Here is a 24,291-nt window from a genome sequence, read left to right as displayed (position 1 = left end):
CCAACGACATCAAAAGTGCGGCATAATAATAATTTATCTGAATGCCAATGATTGGAATCCTGAGAAGTTTATTTATAAATGCAGATACATAATTACGTAAGTATAATTTATGATGAATAGGTAATTCAACAAGGTACCGGTACGGTAAATATTGAGTACCGTATAAGAAAGGTAGGAATAATAATATTATTAACCATATTATGATTATCAAAATCTAACTTGGATAGCGTTTGTCAAATCCATTCCATCCACCATCACAGACACGAACACCTTCATTTCATTTCATTACTTTCAGTCTTTCATACATTGATGCTCTTTGTCTGAGTTTATTCGTAAAGGACGCTTCACAGGGGAGATTCTTAAATCAACGTATAGATTGGAGATAATATGAGTAATGTACCCAACCAAAATGGATCAGGTCTAGAGCAGCAGGTATTTATATCCATAAATATTTTTGTTTTATCGAAATATCCGTGCGAAAACACAAGGGGCAATGTACGAACAACCATGGCCCCCAAGTCTTTTGGTGCTCATCATGTAGTTGTTTTTACTGATTACAATTTTATTTTAATTTCAATCAATCTGTTAATTTTTATAATAAAACATTTTGTTGTGACTAATAAGAATATCCCAATAATTTTCTTTATATTCAATCACCTTCCGTATATTTTCATCTCGGCTCATCTGCACTTAGTAACTAGTTACATCTTTCTAAACTAAAATTCTTCCTTTGCATTGTTTCGGTTCAATTCCATATAAGCTTTTTCTTTTATTAATATTTCAGTTCAAATATTTAATCCGCAATGAATTGAATGCTCACTAAACCTAATAAAAATAAGTTGAACTTTCTCCTCAAAAATTATCGAATTCATAAGATTTAGGTTACCGTTCTTTTTTACTAAAATTTTATGTTTTATTTCCATTGAAATGAGTAATAAGATCTTAACCGCATTTAAAATTAAGTGATAGGGTTTTATAATTGATAGTTTTTGTCTTTACAAACTGGCCTACTTCATGACTAGGTTACGTTTATTGTTGATGGCAATAATTTGATGATGTTAAAAGTTTATAGTTTTTAGATATTATTAAAGCATTCATTCGTATTTATTATATATTTATCGAACTTTTTAATGTATGACAAAATTTATATTGGTCACAATAATTATTATTTCAAATAAAGGTTAAGGTCAGCTTATCTAACCTAGACTAATGAGAATGTTGTTTACCGATAGTTATGAAAATTAATGGGTTTTCCAGGCTCTACTTTTAAATTCTATTGAAAGGAATTCCTATGAGTTGATTCTTATAATTTTATGTTATTTTAGATAATAATATAAATTATTCTATTTCAATTCTTAGTGCAATTATCTATGAAATGGGATAAATTTATTTTTCTTATAAAGTAGCATACAACTGTATAGCACATAACTTGCACCTGCAGGATCGCAGATGATCCATATAATTTGATCCTATGACGAGCCTTATTGATTCAATAATTAAAATTATTGTAAATAATTAGCAGTAAATGTGACAAAAAAATGTAGAAGAAAGAAATAATAATAAATACATAACTTATCTAAGATTAACAATTAATAATAATAACAGAGATAAGAAAAGTGAATAAAGCAATAATTGAGAATTACATTTTCACCAACCAGTGAAAAGATAAAAATCTCCTCTGGTGGGAGTAAGCAACTTCCGTTTATTCACGATTCCGTTTATTCTTCCAATATTTTCAGATTTAGCTGTGAATTCAATTTCTGTTTTGTAATAGATTATACTGGTATCTGTTCAGTAGTTGGATTCCCATATTCTTGTAAATCAGCTAAAAGTTTTTGTTTTAATCGTAACTTGAATTATATCTAAGTTACTGTATCATGTGTGTTGATGTAGGCAATATTTTCTTCTATAAAATCTGAAGTTATGCGTTTTAAAAGTTTCTAAAAAAAATATCTACTGCATATATTGCTGACACATATATCATAACATTGCTTATGGAGACTACAACATTAGGTTGGCCCTTGAGTTTTCAAATTTTATTTATTCAAACTCACAATATTTACAATTAGGATCAATAAAGTAAGTAGAGTAGCATGAGTAAGTAGTAGTATAGAGTAAGTATGAAAGTGATAAAGTAAATGACACATAAAGTGTTAGCTTATTTTTCACTTCTTTTACGAGAATTAAAGGAATGACTCATATCACCTACAATGAAGTCAACGTTATAATGGCAGTATTCGATTAAGATTGGTGGTGATATCCTTTTCTATCATTTGGCAAAGCAAATAGAACTATCCTTCTCTAGCTCTGCAACGTTACCAGATAGTTTTCAACAATTTAGGGATATGATTAGCCTAACAAAATATTAAACCTCAATGATGAAAATTTATTAATTTATCATTGGAAAATATATTTTCTTGGCGAATAAAATATAATTGATTATTGTAAACAAGAATGAACAGTTGAAATATATACTGGTATCAGCTATCTTTTATAGAAGGCAGTGGCAAGTTAGGAAGTTGACAACTCTATTCTCCTATCTTTTTCTCTGTCTTTTTCATTCAATCTTTCTCCACATTCCCATTATTACGTAGACCTCACTATAGTGAGGTCCACGTTATAATGGCAGTGGATAAAGATAGAAGAATAGCGATGCCGATTCTATGCATCAATTAATTATATTTCTACACTGTCAAAAACATAATTGACGTCGTTGTGGACCTAGAAAAGGATAGTACCACCGGCTTTGTCGAATGATAAACAATGATAGCAAAACCAAAGTAGATCAAATACTGCCATTATAACTTGGACCTCACTAACATTACGTTGTTGTCTCTCTTGTTGATGAAATGACTTAGGCCCGGTTGCACAACAGCAGGTTAAATTTTAATCGTGATTAATTTCACGAGAACCAATCAGAGAAGGCGTTTTTGAAGAGACGGCTTCTCTGATTGGTTCTCCTGGAATTAATCACGGTTAAAATTTAACCGGGTGTTGTGCAACCGACAATTAGAATTTTGCATCATTTGTATTTACCAATTATCGCCATAGAGAAAAGATAACATAAGAAGATTCTTACAGGGCGTTTATGTTTCAACTTTCACTGTTAACCCAAACCAATAGTCCTATAGTGATGTCCACGTTATAATGGCAGGTGTTTGATTAGCAATGGTATTTCTATCCTTTTCTATCATTCAACAAAGCGGATAGCGCTATCTCTTTCTTGCTGTGCTCTGTTGCTAGATCGTCTTTTAACAATGTAGAATAATTGATAATCAATTAACAAAATACTACATCTTAATTATGAAAATTCATCATGGAATTATTGAAATTATTAAAATATAATTTCTTGCTTAATAAAATAATATCGGGGCACCGTGCTTCGCTCGTTATTTTTATTTATTGATAAACAGAAGACAATTATCTAAAATGATCGCGTTTATATTTCACAGCTGGCTATATGTCATCTTATGAATTTCGGGGATGCGATATTTGGATACTCACTCGCTCACTCACTTTTTTACTATCCACAGCTGTTTCAGCCAAAGATGAATTATTCTTTTAATGTCGTTCAGCGAGTTTTCCCAAGGATGAGACCTAGTGTAATCGAATTTTTATATCATAAACCTCCTATGTTTCAAATTTCGTGAGAATCGTTAGAGCCGTTTTCGAGATCCGTTGTACATAAATAACCAGAAATAAAAATATATACAGAAATTGCTCGCTTAATAAAATAGGATAATTGATCATTTTAAACGAGAATAAACCGTTAATATTACATCAATAAACCTGTTTCAGCTGCCGTATATAGAAGTCATCACAAGACAGAGGATCGGCAACGTTTTTCTCCTATCTTTCTCTACTGTCATTATACAGTGGACCTTGCCATAGTATATCTTTTTCGTAAAGCTATGTAACGCTGATATAGTATCTCATACTTTACCATTCCTACACTCACCAGGCCAAAACAATAATAATACATAGTAATCGGGTTGAGTGAACAAAAATTCGGCTTGAAATTTGGAATACAAACGACCTATACATTGGGATATCTTATGCTATATTTTCTCTGTTGTATCACCATAAATGATACAGTAAAACCACAAAATAATACCATAGAGAAACAATAGCTTAAGTAGATATCCCATGGTATAGGGCATTTATGTCGCAACTTTCACTGTTATCTCAAGCCGATTACTGTCGATTATTGTCAATTTTTACTGTTTTGTTGGAGTAAGAGTGTAGGAAAGGCACAGTATGAGAGACTACCAGCGTCACATAGCTTCACGAAAATTAACTACTAGGACTATCGGCTTGAGTTAACAGTGACATTTGGAACATAAACGACCTATGGCATATATTCTGATGCTATCTTTTTGGTATCACCACAAAATGATACAGTATCATCTCCACTTGATACACAACACCATAATTTGATGTAGTATCATCTCCACTTGATTCACAATACCATTCTTTGATACAAAACGTCCAAACATTGAATGAATTCTACAAATCATGGGGTATCTTCTTATGCTACCTTTTCTCTATGGTATCGTACACATTGGGCCATATGAATAAAACTGAAGCATATGCTCTTGATACACAACACCATAATTTGATATAGTATCATCGCCACTTGATTCACAATACCATTCTTTGATACAAAACGTCCAAACATTGAATGAATTCTACAAATCATGGGGTATCTTCTTATGCTATCTTTTCTCTATGGTGTCGTACACATTGGGCCATATGAATAAAACCAAAGCATATGCTCATTAGCATAAGGTTTCGCTCATGAGCATTAGGTAGAAGCATGAGCATTTGCTCATTTTTGTATGAATAAGCTTTACCTTATACTCTTACCTTCTCCTCATGAACTCTGGAGCAAATGCTCACGTATTTTAAAGATTTTTCATCAGCTGATTCGCCTTTGTGGCCTTCACGTTGTTTTTATAGCTCACGTTAGCGCTAAATATGCAAGTAGGAGACACCGCTTGTGTTTGCGTCGTCTGCTCTGTTTTCTATTTATGAATTGAGTTTTAGGTTAGTTGAGTTCTGAATTTTGAAATAATAGCGTAAAAACTGTTAACTCTGTAATAATCTTCAGCATAATCTTATAATATCAATAGCCTTCTTATAATTGTCTACACTCTCATCTTCTTAAATGCCTATTTCCTATTTTGTGATGGCTATCTTTATATCAGATATCTTTTGTATTTATTCTTTTGTAGGAATAATGGTGATATATATCATGGTTGAATCTTGAAAGAGTTTTATAGTTCTCAACTATTGGTTGTGATCGTATCTGGTATAGTTTCCTCTTCCTCATACGAATTAGTTGAGCCATTTTACTATGAGCAAAAGATGAAAAGCTGCTCTGGAATAGACTCACCTTTTTTGAAGCATTTGCTTCAAAAGTTGAGCAAATGCTCTAGTTTTTTCATACAATTTTGAGCATAAGTTTTTCTTTTGAGCAAATGCTCAAACTATTTTTTTGATGAGCATGAGCAAAAGGTTTTGCTCACGTTTATTCATAGAAAATGAAGCATATGCTCTATTATTATTATTACCATTCGTCCACTGACCACCTTTAAAAGAGGTATTTGGATTTGTCAATGAATATTAGTCAATAATATTGTACGAATAAGTTACATAAAACTGTACAACTAATTTTGCATCTTCGACTGAGTCATTGTCAATATTGTAGAACCGTTCCGAATCGCCTGCCATGTATTCAGGTTGAGCGCGCCACACTGAGCTCGCTTTGTCCGCCGTACTACCTCTCAGCGAAGTTTAGTTGAATCGCCTAGCAGGCGGTCGTAGGTGGTGGCTAGCGATTTTTAAAACTTCGCTACCGCTGCGGTAGCGAGCTTGGTGTGGCGTGCCTTTAAGTAGTAGTATAGAGTAAGTATGGAAGTGATAGAGTAAATGACACATAAAGTGTTAGCTTATTTTTCACTTGTTTTACGAGAATTAAAGGAATGACTCATATCACCTACAGTGTAGTCTACGTTATAATGGCAGTATTCGATTAAGATTGGTGGTGATATCCTTTTCTATCATTTGGCAAAGCAGATAGAACTATCCTTTTCTAGCTCCGTTACGTAACCAGATCGTTTTTAACAATTTAGGAATATGATTAGCCTAACAAAATATTGAACCTCAACGATTAAAATTTATTAATTTATCATTGGAAAATACATTTTCTTGACGAATAAAATATAATTGATTTGAAATAATAGCGTAAAAACTGTTAACTTTGTAATAATCTTCAGCATAATCTTATAATATCAATAACCTTCTTATAATCGTCTACACTCTCATCTTCTTGAATGCCTATTTCCTATTTTGTGATGGCTATCTTTATATCAGAAGGAATAATGGTGATATATATCATGGTTGAATCTTGAAAGAGTTTTATAGTTCTCAACTATTGGTTGTGATCGTATCTGGTATAGTTTCCTCTTCCTCATACGAATTAGTTGAGCCATTTTACTATGAGCAAAAGATGAAAAGCTGCTCTGGAATAGACTCACCTTTTTTGAAGCATTTGCTTCAAAAGTTGAGCAAATGCTCTAGTTTTTTCATACAATTTTGAGCATAAGTTTTTCTTTTGAGCAAATGCTCAAACTATTTTTTTGATGAGCATGAGCAAAAGGTTTTGCTCACGTTTATTCATAGAAAATGAAGCATATGCTCTATTATTATTATTACCATTCGTCCACTGACCACCTTTAAAAGAGGTATTTGGATTTGTCAATGAATATTAGTCAATAATATTGTACGAATAAGTTACATAAAACTGTACAACTAATTTTGCATCTTCGACTGAGTCATTGTCAATATTGTAGAACCGTTCCATAATTGAATAAAAACACAAATCTGTTGTCAAATTCTGTTTTATTTAGTACACGACCAAGTTGACTGAACTTGAAAATGTGACCGGTGTGGTCACGAAACCATAGTCGTGTACCAAATAAAACAGTGTAGAATTTGACAACAGATTTGTGTTTTTATTCAAATTTGCATCTCATAATAAGCTTGAAATTCATCAATCGAGTATGCACAAATATTTAACAATTCCTTCTTCATCAAGGCTCTCAATCTACGACCTGTGGATGCTCTTAAGAGGGCTGGTAGTTTGTTGTACAATCGAATCCCAGCACTTTTAACTCCTCTCTCATATAATGTAGTGCGGTGCGTATCATCATAGAGAAACAATAGCATAAGTTGATATCCCATGGTATAGGGAATTTATGTCGCAACTTTTACTGTTATCTCAAGCCGATTACTGTTAACCCTTTCTATCCCACTGTTGTTCCTGAACAACATGACTTTCTATGATGTCTATTGGATCAGTGATTGAATGAATCTGCCATTTACTGGCCTTGTTTGGAAGCTACATTAGTCTAGTTTAGTATTATACCACTAGAGAGCACTCAAATGCAGTCTAATTTCTGAAAAAGCAGCTGTCATATCCAATTGTACCAACACTTCAATGTGACAATTTTCTCCGGTTTTTATAATATTTTATAAAATTCTAAAGAACTGAAAATAAGAATAAAAAATATCCATATAATTGTTTATTATTTCATGATGAAATATCAGTCATAGGAATAGAAACTTGAACAAAAATATCATTTATATTCAAAATTTTATGTCTGTTGTTTTAGAACAACATTGAGCCGTTAGAGGAGTCACATGTGAGGAGACTTTGAGGTTATGTTATTATGTTTCTCTCAGTTTTCAAACGCGTTCGTGGAGTTATTGTTTATTGAATTATTGTGGATGATTGTTTTTCGTTATAATGTACAAAATCTTGGATAATGAAGATTTAGACAAACTCATGAATCTTCCTGAAGATGAGTTGAATAGTTTTTTAGAAATCAAGATACCGGACAGTAATATTATTGCTGATCCTCTACAAGAGAATGTACAGGTAAGATTCTCTCCAATTTATTTTCAAAAGTCTGTTTTACCTGTGCAATTTAAATCATTACCTGAGTCAGCAGTCCTGTATTACAGGACTCATTGGTAAGAAAGCAAATAGCCTAAAGCTACGTTTACACTATATGTAGTGGTACACTATAGTACATTATACATTACATTATAGTAGTGTACACTATATGTAGCTGGGGAGCTATATGAAATTTGAGCTACATATAGCTCTGCTATAAGCAGATCTATGCAAATTTCATGTAGCAGAGCTACATATAGTTTGGAATAAACCACTATTCACTGCTTAGTTATCCCAACCAGATGCCAAAGAAGAATGTACGTAGTTCTTGCAGTAGCCACTGCTTTCGGCGAAGCTACTGTGATGCTTTCAGCACAGAGAAGAGAGAGACGACAGAGAAGATATTGGATAATTTTGTAAATTTTGTATAGCTCATTTTCTGCTATATAGCTGAGAAAATAGGCTCAACTGCTATATAGCATATCTCCAAAGTCACTCTTTGAACTTGTAGCAGAGCTTTATAGCTGAGCTACATGTAGCTCTGCTACATAGTGTAACCTAGCTTCATAATTCCCTTTTTCTCCAGACACTGGAAGAAATATTGGGCACGAACATGGGTATTTTGCAAAACAAGGAAGCTGTGTAAGACTGGGTACACCAAGGTGTATTGCACAAAATGTGGAGTACGTCTTTGCTCAGTCCCAAACAGAATGTGCTTCAATGATTACCATAGATAAAATAAAAAAATCCAATAGGCTACAAGGAACAACTTGTTCTACAAAAATAGTAAATATGATAAAGTAGTAGATGTAAGTAGATGTAGTAAAGTAGTAAATTTATAATATGATAAACCCCAATTCCCAGTTTTTAGTTTGTTTCATATTATGTAAGTATGTATCAGTTAGATATGAACATAATAAATAAGTTAGTAACCAAAATATAGTTTTAAAAAAGTAGGAAATTTATGATATTTAGAACCTTATTTTCAGTTTCAATTTCATGTTTTTATATTATGTAGATATGTATCAGTTATGAATATAATAAATAAGTTAGTCACCAAAATCTGGTTCTGTGTATCACATTTTTGAGAATCCATTTTACTACTCTTGAGAATTTTATTATATGACTATCATTCTTATAATGTTGAAATCAAGAAAAAATTATTGATTAGGAATGATTCCATAATGAAATCATTCACCTCTCCTTGAATAAAGCATGATGAAAGTACCATTGATTTTTCTAATGCAAAACCAAAATTTTTTACTATACATATTTGAAATGACCCAAATGTCCCAATGTTGTTTTAAAACAACAAACCCCTAGGGGCCCCTGGAGGGTGAGAAAAATTTGGGGAAAATTATTTTCTCATTTTTAAGAGTGTTTTGAAACATAAAAACACCAGAATAATTTTTCCATCTTGTTTTTTCATAAATTGGGATAGAAAGGGTTAATTATTGTCGATTTTTACTGTTTTGTTGGGGTGAGAGTGTAGGAACGGCACAATTTGAGAGATTACCAGCGTCACACAGCTGCATGGGAAAGAACTACGTGAACTATCGGCTTGGGATAACAGTAAAAGTTGCGACATAAACGCCCTATACCATGGGATATCTACTTATATGCTATCGTTTCTCTATGGCAATATTTTAGGGGTATAAGCAAATGCTCAACTTTATTCACATGGCTCATTGTGTACTACATTTGTTCTTGTATTTGAATGTGAATGACATGATTTTAATGTTGATTTTGTTGCAGTTTGCTGGTCTGGACTTGCAGAGCTCTGGCTCTGGTAGTAACCAGGGAGGCAGTAGCCAGGGAGGCAACTCAGGGGGCGGAGGCAAGAGCCTGTACGTGCCACCGCATCAGCGCAACAAGTCAGGGGGCGGCGGAGGCGGAGGTGGGGGCGGCTACAAAGATTCCTCTCGCGGCGGAGATTGGGATCGCGACTATAATCGCGGCAACAATCGCTCTTACGGTCAGTTCAAATTCAAATCAATACTACCCTGATAAAATCTACCCGCATTGATAAATGAATGAAAGAATACTATTAGCTCATCCATCTACATCTCAATAATGTAGGCCTATAGTTAGGTCCACATTATAATGGCAGTGTACGATTGACAATACTGTTGCTGTCCTTTTCTATCATACAACAAAACAGATAGCACTATCTCTCTCTCGCTTTGCAATGTTGTCTATTTGCCAGAATATTTTACATTTACTTTTGACAGTGACTGTACAAAACTGAACAAACCATATTCTCAGCCGCCATGTTTTTTCTTCATTCTATCAAAATACTTGAGTACAAAAGTCGTATAATTGATTTAAAATGTATTTTCGAAACAATTAAATATTTTTTAAACATTGCCTTATGAGAAACACAAATTAAAATTCCTGAAATGACATTTTAAAAGTTGATAACTGACCATCCTAGACTTCATCCATGCTTAAGTTAGCCTACCCGTATAGGTTAGACCTACTCGTACCGGTATAAATAATATTGAAAAGTTATTTCAGAATTAATCCATTGAAATTATTTATTTTTAAATAGGATTTCTATTTTTCTATTATTTTTAAAGGAAATTGGAATAGAATACCTACCAAATAACTTAATTTCTGTTGTTTTGAAATTCAGATTGTTGTATCACAGCTTTTTAAATTAGCCGCCATTTCAGGTTTGTATGAAAATAAAAATCTGATCTCAGTCATGAAAGCAAATTTTTGAATCAAATTATGAAAAAATATATTTTCTTGATCAATTTGACATTAAATTGATTATTTTATCAAGGAAATGATAATTATTATTAGATTAAATTTATTGGGATGAATTGAGTAACAGCTGTTTACAGTCAGTGGCAAAATGGAGAGACTTGGCAACGTTTTTCTCCTTTCTTCACTGCTATTATAACGTGGACCTCACTATATAGGCTCACAGAAATACATAAAGGTCTCTTCCTATAGTGGGGTTCACGCTATAATGGCAGTGGAGAAATCTAATATAATTAGTATAATATTTATATTTCAAATTCATTTATTTGCCATAAAATAATACAGATTGATAAAATAAATATTTTAACTTACAAAATGGCACTACCGGCAAAGAAAACTTGTGCGCCGGCAGTGAGTTTGAACAACTAGGTACAGCAAACATGTCAATAGAAAAAAAGAGCTAATCCAAACCACTAGAATAAATAAAACTATGGAAACCAGGTCACATCTCAATACTTACAAACTATAAGACAAAGTAACAAAATCATAAGCAAATGGCAAGCTCAAAAAGACGAATTCAAGGAAGCCTTGACAAATATTTTTTTAAATTTATAACACAAGAATGAAACACTACATAATGGATATAGATAATTTAAAATAAGCATTTATCCTAATCCAATCCAGTATAAGATTCATTATGGATTTTTTAATTCTATTAATAATGAATTCAGTTGGGACTTTATTGATAAACAAGTAACACTGATATTCAAACTGACGTCTACATACATTGACGTCTATATTATTAATATATACATTACTATAATTAGTAGGATAACAACTAATATTAACTGTTCATTCTTGTTTAAAATAATCAATTACATTTAATTCGTCATGATAATATATCTTTCAATGAATAAATAATAAATTTTCATAATTGAGATTTGATATTTTAATTATATTTTTACATTGTTAAAAATTGATCTGGCAACGTGGTGGAACTAAAGGAGAGCGCTATCTGGTTTGTCGAATGATAGACAAGGAAAACAACACCAATTTCAATCAAATACTGCAATTTATAGCTTGGACCTCACTATAGACTCGTGGTAATTATAATTTTGTCGTACCGGTCGCTTACTTTGATCCTGATGAGTGTGAGGAGAGCGGTTAGGCGTTCCGAGCTCTGAATGAATGAGTGAAATGAATGAATGAATGAATTTATTTGCCAAAAACAATTCAATTCAATTCAATTTATTTATTCACACACACACACACACACACACACACACACACACACACACACACACACACACACACACACACACACACACCACACACACCACACACCACACACACCACACACACACACACACACACCACACACACACACACACACACACACCACACACACACACACACACACACACACACACACAACACACACACACACCACACACACACACCACACACACACACACACACACACACACACACACACACACACACACACACACACACACACACACACACACAAGATACATCAATATGAAATAAAAATTAATTAAATCAATAAAAAAACAAAATACAAAAAAGCTTTACAAAAAATAAATGTAAGTCTATATCAATCGACTGATTGATCCGAGGTCCACGTTCTTTCTGTAGACAGAAAGGCGGCGTTCTAGTTGAATCTCTCATTTTGCAGATGAATTAAACAAGATATTATAAAACTTTTATGAAGAGTTCTTCATAAAAAACTTCTTTAAAACTTTTATGAAGAGTTCTTCTTCAGAGAGTATTAGTATGAAGAGTTCTTCTTCAGAGAGTGGCTTCAGTATCAATTTAATAAATGAATGAATTCCGAGTGACCTGGCTGGTCCAGGTAAGATGTCAGGGTTTCCAGGTTGACCAATTGCAGGGCCTCTGACATGACTGCTTTTATGCAGCCGGGATCGACCACTTAATGTTTCCGTCCGAAACACGGGAGTGGCCCAATAAGAATATCTGGTTTCGCCGATGTTCGAACACAATGATAAATTGTGTTATATTGATATTGTATTTCGTTGCATTCACATAAATGTTATATAATATGCATTGATATCGATTTTAGTATCTTATTTGATTAGTTTGTAGATTTATAATGTGTAATAATATTAGATTTCATTGACGATATTCAACTGCATGATGTTTCGTATGCAATAAATACTTGACGAACTAATGTCCTTGCTTTCATGTTGCTATTTATCTCTTTTAAATTGATGGATTTCTGATCAGTATTTCAAGGACTTGTCAAAATAGGCACTTGACGAACTAATGTACTCCCTTCATGTAGCTATTTCAACAAATTTATGATTTTTATTTATTAATATTTGTGATTTATGTGGTTTGCCAGGTAACAACCGCGGAGGCAGCGACTACGGTCGGGGTAGAGACGGGGGCGGTGGAGGCGGTGGTGGGGGTGGCAGACGCAATGGTCTGGACTATGACAACTTCAACGGTCGCGGCGGCGATGACAGGGATCGTCGCGATGACCGAGATCGTGACAACTGGGGCGACAATCGCGGATATCGCGGCGGTAACAGGTATGTTTCTACCTATTCTATAACAGTTCTACATCTGCTTATTCTATTCTAGTTATAGCAGAACGGCTGGATGAAGGCTCCAGACTATGAGAGGTTTCTGAGACTCCCCGTCTCTGGGAGTAGCTGGCCACAGTGGAGTCTCGAGGCTAGCCAGTGAGAGACCAGACTATGGTTACTTTCACACAGCGTCAGTTCTTCAAGTTATCAATTCATCAAGTACCTATCCTGACCATTGAGTGAGCCGAGTCAAGTACCTATCCTGACCCAATTTATGTGGGTTACATCCCACATGGAGCAGCTTCTCTTTGTCTCAGATACAGAGTAACGGCTTGCAACGGTCACAGTTATCACATAGTTATTCAAAAGTATTCTTTGAATATCTATAGTGAGATCCACGTTATAATGGCAGTGTGTGATTTGCAATGGTGTTGCTATCCTTGTCTATCATTCAACAAAGCAGATGGCTCTATCTCTTTCAAGCATTGCAAGGTTGCCACATCGATTATCAACAATGTGGAAATTCAACTAATTGACAAAATAGGGTTAAGGGTTGGGTTTTATTTAGGTTATACAGTATTATTCTTTGAGTATCTATAGTGAGGTCCACGTTATAATGGCAGTGTGTGATTTGCAATGGTGTTGCTATCTTTGTGTATAATTCAACAAAGCAGATGGCTCTATCTCTTTCAAGCATTGCAAGGTTGCCACATCGATTATCAACAATGTGGAAATTCAACTAATTGACAAAATAGGGTCAAGGGTTAGGTTTTATTTAGGTTATACAGTATTTAATAATGTTTCATAAGGATAGGTTAGGTATTTGCTTTGAAATTGCAATATGCAAGAAGGGGCTAGGGTCCAGGTAGAGTTATGTTTCTTGTTGTTTCAAAGATGAAAGGATAGGTTAGGGGGTAAGGAGTTTGCTTTGAAAACCAAAGTATTGAATGTGAAAGGGTTAGGGGTTAGGTTTTTTAAGTTATATTTGATAATGTTTCATAAGGCTAGGTTAGGTTTTTGCTTTAAAATTGCAATATGCTAGAAAGGATTATGGTTTTTGATATTTCAAAGGTGAAAAGATAGGTTGGGGGTTAGGATTTTGCTTTGAAATTGCAATATGCTGGAAGGGAATACGGGGTTTTACCAAGATTTATGTTTATTAATGTTTTAAATATAAAAGGGGAGGTTAGGGGGTTAGGTTTTTGCTTTGAAATGACAATATGCTGACTTGGTTGTAGTGTTTTTTAACATTAGTTGAATAACAACCGTTATATTTTATTAATTATATTATTGAAAAGTACTCTTCCTTTTATTGAATGAAATGATGATATGATAATTATTGATTGGTTTAATATTGATTGATGTTGTATGAATCTTAAATTCAGCTTTATGTATATCTTTAATTTATTGTTATTTCTTAGAATAGAATATTTAGTTGGTTGAATGTTGATTACTGTTAGCCTATATTATAATATTGTAGGATCATTTTATATATTAATATTAATGTATAAGTGAATAAGTTATATTAGGACTCCACGTCGGCGTACAAGTTTTCTTTTGCCGACGTGTAGCACAAAGTTGTCAATTTCCTTTTAGTTGTATTCTGTATATATTTTTGTGCAATAAACGATTTGATTTGATTGTTATATCGAATTTAATGATAAATCATCATTGGATAATAATATCATCATCAAAATGGAATGACGGCTCCAGCTACGGTGCTCGGTAATCATCATCACAAAGAACGTTACATTCAAAGAACTGACTGAATGGATCGGGAAAAAACCGTTACTAACGCATGCGCATTGGATAATAATATCATCATCAAAATGGAATGACAGCTCCAGTTACGGTGCTCGGTAATCATCATCACAAAGAACGTTACATTCAAAGAACTGACTGTATGGATCGGGAAAAAACCGTTACTAACGCATGCGCGATACGGTGCTGTCTGAGACCGAGAGTGGTTTGTAATCATGGTACCCTCATCTCTGGAAGTAGCAGGCATGCGAAACTCCCTCAGGCCAGACTGGGAATCGGTTAGCGCCTCCATCTCTGGAAGTAGCATCATAGCATGTCGAAAAACCTTCTTCATGAATGAGCCGAAAAACAAAATCTGAAAAGAGCCATAGAATAGTATATTTTGCACCTAGAGCAGAAAATGAGATTTTTCCGGCTCGAAATCGGTTTTCAAGTCCGAGGCCGTAGGCCGAGAACTATTGCCGGATGGCTTAAGAGTTAGAGGATTTTACTCAACAGATGAGTATCTAAATTATGTGATATGTGACAAATTGACTCAATTATTTCAAAAATGAAAATATTGTTAAACAGACGATGCCTATTGTAAACTTGTTTTATGGCAGATAAAGATCTTGTATTCTTGTGTTAATGGTACGCCATAGTGGAGTAGGTCAACAAAATCAACAGGTATTTTCACAAAGTAGGTTTTTAAATTTAGATGCTTCAAAATTAAACATAGAAGAAATATTTCACATTATTATTATAACTAAAATAGGAAATATTCACATATTAAAAATATAATTTTGAAAAATTACTTATTACTAATCATTGTAAGCTAACATGTTGGATGTTTGTTGCAGGGATCGCGACCGTAACCAAGGTGGCGGGGGCGGAGGCGGCTGGGGCGGCCGTGGAGGCGGAGGCGGCAACATGCCGGCACAGAACGACCGGTGGCAGGATGGGGGCAGTGGCGGGGGCGGGGGCGGTGGCAACGACTGGCTGCACATGTTGCCACGCGACGAGAAGACGGAGTCGATGCTCTTCCATTCGGATAACACCGGCATCAACTTCAACAAGTACGAGGGCATTCCCGTCGATGCTACCGGCAACAATGTGCCCAATCACATCGATTCGGTGAGTCAAGTCTTCTTCAATTCAAGACTACTTGAAACTACAGAAACAGTAATCCACTGTACCATTGTGAACGTTCTGTGTACAGTAAATTGTTCCAGTTCCAATCGTAAATTGTTCCATCACGTGACTAGTGCATAATGTTCCCATAGAACGCCATTTCAAAATCGTTAGTTCAAGCTTTCGGCGCGCACTTGAGAAGTTGATTTACACCAAAATGTGTCGTTCACTAGCTGCGTGAATGAAAAAAGGCTGTTTTACAAACTTACCGTCTAGAAAAGTGTGCATTTCTTTCATTCCATTACTCTCAAATTTTCTATAGAGAAAAATTCAATTCAATTTATTTGCCATATATACAAGATTTATACAATTACAATTCACATAATAATTGGGTACATCATACAGAAATTCAGAATATACTCTATTCTAGAAATAATAAAAATAAATTAGATATAACATAACTGAAATCCCAGTTGTACTCATTTTACCGGCAGTAAAAATTCATTTAACAAATGGTTATCAAACATAATATTGTTGGTTATTTATTATATGGCTATGCTATTGTAAACAAACTATCAGCGCATGCGCAGAGAAGCAAGCAGACTACAATAATCGACCAATTAGAGCTCAGACAGTTGAAACAACTGTACCAGGCCGGACAATTTACCACGCTTCGACTGTGGGGCAGGAATTTGGAACTGGTTTCTGGTACAGAATCTGTCAAAATTCTTCCCACGCGGGAACGCTTGGGTCGCGGTACTTTTTACCTGGTAAATTGTGAATCGGACAATTTACCACATACTATGTACACAGAACGGGCCCATTGTAAACAGTGATAAGTGATTGTCAAGTAGTATCTTTGTCTATCATAAACTGTGATAAGTGATTGTCAAGTAGTATCCTTGTCTATCATTCAACAAGGCGGAGAGCGCTATCTCTCTCTCGCTTTGCTCTGTTGCCAGATCGGCTTTTAACAATGTAGAAATAATAATTAACGAAATATTTCATCTTAATTTGAAATTTCATTATGAAATTATTGAAAAATATAATGCCTTGCTTAATAAAATATAATTGATCGTTTTAAACGAGAATGAACAGTTAATATTACATCAATAAACCTGTATCAGCTACCGTCTATAGAAGGCATTGACAAGACAGTGAGGATCGACAACGTTGTTCTCCTATCTTCCTCCACTGCTATTATAACGTGGACCTCACTATAATTTGTGCATTGTGATTGTAACTGTGATTGTAATTGTGATTATAACTGTGATTGTAATTGTGATTATAACTGTGATTGTAATTGTGATTTTAACTGTGATTATGATTGTAACTGTGATTGTAAATGTGATTTTAACTGTGATTGTAAATGTGATTGTAACTGTGATTGTAATTGTGATTGTAATTGTGAATGTGTGATTGGTTTCAGTTCGAGGACATCCAGATGACTGAAATCATCTCGAACAACATAAAGCTGGCGCGCTACGACAAGCCGACGCCGGTCCAGAAGTACGCCATCCCCATCATCATGGCGGGGCGTGACGTCATGGCCTGCGCGCAAACTGGTTCGGGCAAGACGGCTGCCTTCCTTGTGCCCATTCTCAACCAGATGTTTGAGCGCGGCCCGCATGGCTTCAATCAGAATCCCAACGCTAGAGTGAGTGCCTAGTCTAGTGCTTTGCACTGAGGAAACTTTTGTCTTGCAAAATGCAATCTCCTATGTCCTGGAAATATCAAAAATAGAATGATTACTTCACGGTTCTGATGTATTTATAACGACGTGCAGTCAATTGTTTAAGTGGATAAGTAATTTATTGTTCACTTAAGCCTCGATTACACGGGGCTAGTTTACTCGCCGACTCGCCGGCTAGTAAAAAGCCAGCGAGTCGGCTAGTATGGGTTTACACGGGGCGAGTTTACTAGCTACTAGCCAACTAGCCGGCGAGTAGCGAGTAAACTCGCCCCGTGTAATCGAGCCTTTACTGACTGGAGTATTTTCAAACGGCAAGCTACATGTACATTTTTAACAGTGGCGATTCAGTATGGTTTCACATGTTCTTCCTAAACATAATGCAATTCCTATCTCCACTGTTGAAAATGGACGCTTGCCGTTTGAAAATACCCCAGTCAGTAAGTGAACAATAAATATTGCTTATTCACTTGAAAACTTGACTGCACGTCCTTTTAAATACCTACATCAAAACCGTATATTAATAGCTCGGAATGGATCGAGAAACCATCATCATTATTGATTATTTTATCAAAATTACGTGGATAATCTTAACAGAGTTGAAAATTCTCTGCAAAAAAAAGAATGGGATTAATCGGTCTTGAACCTGCAATTTTTCATTCATGAGTCGCGCGTGCCACCAATAATGCCACATAATCACTTTGAGAAAGTTCTGTATGGTTGTGCTTTTATTGTTGCGTAGACTTTGAATAATAAATTTGATAAATATGTTTTAATTATTGAATTTGAATTAATTGATAGATAGCAATAAAAATAAGCCTATATAGTCCAGTCAAGGAAAGATTATAGAGGGAAAAGATGGGAAGACAATTTTTCACCCCGCAGTTCTGTAAGGAGGTAGACATATCAAAAGTCCCCACCCCTACCCCCTGTGCTAAAAGGGTGGGGGTGGTTTAAAGGTCCATTTTTTTGGTTTCGCGCATAAACTAAAAACTATGTATCTTAAGGACTTGACTGTCATTTAACAAATTAAAACTAACATAATTTCCTACAATATTCCATACTCTATTATACTCTACAACTTTTTTTATATCTCCTCTAGTTTTTGAGATATCCGCTCTTGAAGGTGTGAAATTTTTTATTTTTTTGAGACTAGTTAGGAGGAGAACATATCAAAAGTCGTCCGTCCCCATTCCTAACTCATGTGCTAAGGGGATGAGGGTGGTTTAAAAGTTGCATTTTTCAGCGTTTTGCTTCCACGCTCATATCTTGAGAACAATGCGTTCAACCGACATAACTAACTATTCAAAAATGAAGCTTGATGAATCCTTTACACTTTTTGTTCAGTGGTATCCAATAAGAACTTATGGGAATTATATTTTCTCTGTTCACTGTCACTGTTATGTATGTGGGAATCTAGCTTAAAAGGTGTTTAGGAAATGAATATGGTAGTGTGTTGGTTGAGTGGATATAATTTGGTGATTTTTATGTGTAATAGTTGTGTTTTGTCTGGTGATTTTTGTTTATTGATTTTTGTAATAGTTTTGTTTGTTGATTTCAGTCGTACGGTCGCCGCAAACAGCACCCCCTTGGCTTGGTTCTGGCCCCCACCCGTGAGCTGGCCACACAGATCTACGAGGAGTCCAAGAAGTTCGCCTATCGGTCACGTGTGCGTCCATCTGTCGCGTGAGTAGTCTGGCATTGAATCAGTGAGGTCCACGTTATAATGTCAGTGTGTGATTAATATTGGTGTTGCTATCCTAGTCTATCATTAGACAAAGCAGATAGCGCAATCCTCTTCTAGCTCCGTAACGTTGCCAGATCGTTTTTTTCAGATTGATTTCTACAGTGATGCAGGTTTGGTGTCTAGTGATATCGGACTCTCCATTTCATTGTTTTCAACAATGTGGAAATATAAATTTTCATAAGAGCGCAGGAATTCGGCTTTATAATTCATTGCCAACACGCGTAAAGGCTCTTACATTCTCTGTCCTTACCTGCTAAGGTGAGGGAGGAGTTGTTGCAGATTTTATTCCAGTGAGGAATTTTTTTTGCATTATGGAATGCAAAGATTGACGACTTAGATTATAATTGACAAATCCTTAAACCCCTTTATAGGTGGTCAGTGGGATGAAAAAAATGGAAAATAAGTAATTAACATAAATAGAAATAAAAATAAAAATCTCAGTACCCTTTTTTTAATTATTTTTATTTATATTTATATTACAAGTAGCCCTATACAGAATAGAGACAATTAATTAACAATATATTATATGCCAATCAAGAAAATTAGTTATTTAATCATTGAAAAATAGATTTTCCTGACGAATAAAATATAAATTGATTATTAAAAGAATGAACAGTATATATTACAGCAGACGCCAGTATCTGCTGTCCTCTATAGAAGGCAGTGGCAAGGCAGAGAATTTGCAACGCTGTTCTGCTAGTTTTTTCCACTTCCATTATAACGTGAACGTCACTATGCAAGTTTTGTTCTGTAAAATTTTGTGAGATATTCGCTTTTATTCGTTTAAATGTTTCGTTACTCGTCACCAGCTCTCAGACTACGGCCCAGTTGCACAAAAACCTGTTGAGTTTCAATCATGATTAAATTCCAACAAAACCAATCAGAGAAGTCGTCTTCTCATAAAATCATTTCTGTGATTGGTTATCATGGAATTAATCATGATTGAAATTTAACAGGCCTTTGTGCAACTAGGCCATAAGGTGCGAACTCGAGCAATTCACTTTAAAGGTAGGCGCACACAGATCGTCATCGGACAGATTGGACGATTAGATTTGATGCATTGTTTTCAATTGGAGTGCGCATACCTATACGATGCGGATAGGTATGAGCACTCTAATAGAAAACAATGCATCAAATCTAATCGTCCGATGCGTGCCGTCCGTCCGATGACGATCTGTGTGCGCCTACCTTTAATCAGCTGATGCCGAGCATTTTATATCTATATCTTACCTTTTCTGTGTACAAATACAGATATACTAAGCTGATGAAAAGTGAATTGCTCGTGTTTGCAGCGCCTAAATCTGTACACACCTTTAGTGCCGTTTGCACAGTCAAAGCTTGAACTGAATGTAATCAGCTGGTGGCTTAAACTCAAAATGTAACATATTATAACAAACTAGACTTGATACGGATTTAATCCACATAAAAATGAAATTTATTTTAAATTGTCGCTGTGCAAACGGCCCTTAGAATATTACATTATTGTAATCTGTATTTCATGTTGTAATGAAGCTGATTATTTAACATGAATTTTCACAATCCGAGAGCATCTGTTTAATTTGTTGTGTAAGGCAATAAATCTTATTATATATTCCAAAGATTAACTATAATAAATTATTATAAAGTCGGCACTGAACCAGTAAGTTCCTGGAGATGATAAACTATTCAGGACATTTATTTATTTAAACATTTCAATTCATATAATTGTGAACGCCTGCTGCTATTGTGAACTCTTGGTTTTGCTTCTAAAGCTAGTTTTACACTATGTAGCTGGAGAGCTATATGGCAGAGCTATATAAAATTGAGCTACATAAAGCTCTGTCAGCTACATATAGCTCTGCTAAATGTAGCTCTGCTTTAAGTAGATTCTAACGCTAATTTTTGGAATAAAGTTCACTGTTCTGTTCCCAGCCAGATGCCGAAGAAGAAGGTAGTTCTTGCATCAGTCGCTGCTTTCGCCGCAGCTACTGTGATATTTTCAGCACAGAGAGGAGAAAGAAGATTTTGGAGACCCTCCCTTCAGGCTAGAAAACTATACAGTAGTAGTGACCTTTTGAATGACCTAAATGAGGATGATAGAGACGATTTGACTTATGAAATTCGTTGTGATGGTAGTTTCAAGAACTTTCTTCTAATATTGTCTTTATTCCAGTCAAATTCACTCTCCATTTTTGCACAATAATATAATTATAAATCAGAAAGAAATGCTTGTAATGCGCAGTAGCCTACTAGCACTCTGACAACAAATTACAAAGACCTTAAAGATATCTCTTTAAGGTCTTTGACAAATGAGTACAGTATATCAAGTGATCAGGTGTAAATCCAGGAGGCACTAAACAGCTGCAAACATCAGTAAATAGTTGCGGCAGCCTTCCTTCAAAGACAGAGCAGCTACATCTAGCTCTGCTATATTAAAAATTGACATATAGCAGAGCTATGTAGCTCTGATTTTCTTTGATGTTTAGATAAAACTTTATCCAAAACTTTGGATAGCTCAATTTCTGCTATATAGCTGAGAAAATAGGCTTAAAACTGCTATATAGCCGGGCTATATAGCACATTTCCAGTGTCACTTTTTGAACATTTAGCAGAGCTATACAGCTCTGCTATATAGCTCTGCTACATAGCCAGCTTTAAGCTAGGTTTATACTATGTAGCAGAGCTCCATGTAGCACAGCTATATAGCTCTGCTACAAGTTCAAAAAGTGACGCTGGAGATCTGCTATATAGCAGTTTTAAGCCTATTTTCTCAGCTATATAGCAGAAAATGAGCTATCCAAAATTTCTCGGTAAACATCAAAAAGAATCAGAGCTATATGTAGCTCTGCTACATGTCAATTTGTGTTTATAGCAGAACTAGATGTAGCTGCTCTGTCCTTGAAGGAAGGCTGCCGCAGCTGTTTACTGCTGTTTGCAGCTGTTTGGTGCCTGCTGGGTCTGCACCAGATTATACTGTACTCATTTGTTGTCAGAGAGCTTGTAGGCTACTGCGCATTTCATAAGTCAAGTCGTCTCTATCATCCTCATTTAGGACTTTTGTTTCCTAGCCTGAAGTGAAGGTCTTATCCAATATCTTCTTTCTCTTCTCTGTGCTGAAAATATCACAGTAGCTGCGGCGAAAGCAACGGCTGCTGCAAGAACTAGCTTCTTCTGCGACATCCTGCTGGGAACTGAGCAGTGAATACTTGTTTATTCCCAACTATATGTCGCTCTGCTACATAAAATTAGCGTTAAATCTACTTATAGCAGAGCTATATGTAGCTGACAGAGCTATATGTAGCTCAAACTTTATATAGCTCTGCTATAAAGCATAGTGTAAACGTAGCTTAACGCCGATTAATTTAAATAAATTCATCATTCTATTCTATGCTCTGTTTTGTTTTTGAGGCAATAATTTAGTATTTTTTAATTAGGTTGTGAACCTAACCTAACTTGACTGTTTGTTGTGTCGGGTAGATACGGTGGCGCGTCAGTGGCAGACCAGATGCGCGACCTTGACCGCGGCTGTCACCTGCTGGTGGCCACGCCGGGCCGCCTGGTGGACATGCTGGAGCGAGGCAAGATCGGCCTCGACAACTGCCACTTCCTCGTGCTCGACGAGGCCGACCGAATGTTGGACATGGGCTTCGAGCCGCAGATCAGGCGCATCGTCGAGAACGACTATATGCCTCCCACCGGCCAACGCCAGACGCTCATGTTCTCCGCCACCTTCCCCAAGGAGATACAGGTTTGTTTAATACAGAGTTGTGCAGAGGAAACGCATGTTTTTCGAACAGCCACTACTCGTCAACGGGAGAGGGTATTGCCCTGGAACGAATGTTGGCAGACGACCCAAACTATGCCATTTCAGTTGCTATGAGCGTTGGAACGTACAATATCGTGAAATCGTTGTTAAGCAGTTTTTTTTAGAAACAATGAATCTGTAGTCACAGTGCAACACTTTTTCGTCAATATTTTAGAGTTGAGGGTCGAGGTGCAATGCCCGATTGAAATACTGTACTCCGATGGGTTGCAGCGTTTAGGGGTACTAGTTCTGTGATGAAAAATAAACCACCTGGTCTTCCCCGTTCCCCGGAAAGTGTAGACCGAGTCAGAACGGCAGTCCTAGTGTAGTCCTAGACGATCGACTCGACGACACTGACTCGGTCTACATTTTCAGGAGTACGAACTGAACGGGAAAGACCAGGTGGTTTCTTTTTCATCACAGAACTAGTACACCTAAACGCTGCAACCCATCGGAGTACAGTATTTAAATCGGGCATTGCACCTCGACGCCCAACTCTAAAATATTGACGAAAAAGCGTTGTTGCACTGTGACTACAGATTCATTGTTTCTAAAACTGCTTTCGATGGGATTACGAACCCGTGTTTATGTCCTCAACGGATTTGAACCCGGGCCTCTGGATCATAAAGCCAGCATCAATCGAATACAGCCACTCCAAAAATCATGTTTAAAATTCAACATACTTCTGTGCAACTGTGAATTTGTGGTATTCAATCAGGAACAAAAGTGTAACAGCGAACACACGATGTTGAACGTTCCAACGCTCATAGCAACTGAAATGGCATAGTATGGGTCGTCTGCCAGCATTCGTTCCAGGGCAATACCCTCTCCCGTTGACGAGTACTGGCTGTTCGAAAAAAACATGCGTTTCCTCTGCACAACCCTGTATTTACTTATTAGAGCAACAATACAATAGTCGGAAAAGAAAAAACAGGCTATTGCCCAAAACTTCTTCAA

The 24,291-nt window shown here is 35.7% G+C and overlaps 1 protein-coding gene across 1 annotated transcript in view; it reads left to right on the top strand.

Annotated features, from left to right (window-relative positions):
* Positions 1 to 264: 264 nt before the first annotated feature.
* Positions 265 to 24,291, top strand: part of LOC111058649 (ATP-dependent RNA helicase bel) — a 41,964-nt gene continuing 17,937 nt past the window's right edge. Inside the window, exons 1-7 of the mRNA XM_039439797.1 lie at positions 265 to 432; positions 9,716 to 9,935; positions 13,056 to 13,245; positions 15,843 to 16,116; positions 17,543 to 17,770; positions 19,365 to 19,489; positions 23,007 to 23,277. Coding sequence (XP_039295731.1) covers positions 388 to 432; positions 9,716 to 9,935; positions 13,056 to 13,245; positions 15,843 to 16,116; positions 17,543 to 17,770; positions 19,365 to 19,489; positions 23,007 to 23,277 — 1,353 coding nt within the window. The 5' untranslated portion in view covers positions 265 to 387. The remainder of the gene's footprint in view (positions 433 to 9,715; positions 9,936 to 13,055; positions 13,246 to 15,842; positions 16,117 to 17,542; positions 17,771 to 19,364; positions 19,490 to 23,006; positions 23,278 to 24,291) is intronic.

This window comes from Nilaparvata lugens, chromosome 13 (genome assembly GCF_014356525.2).
Source record: "Nilaparvata lugens isolate BPH chromosome 13, ASM1435652v1, whole genome shotgun sequence".
In the NCBI taxonomy this organism is placed as follows: Eukaryota; Metazoa; Arthropoda; class Insecta; order Hemiptera; family Delphacidae; genus Nilaparvata; species Nilaparvata lugens.
The sequence above is the reverse complement of the archived record's forward strand: the minus strand, read 5'-3'. Positions and strand labels throughout refer to the sequence as shown.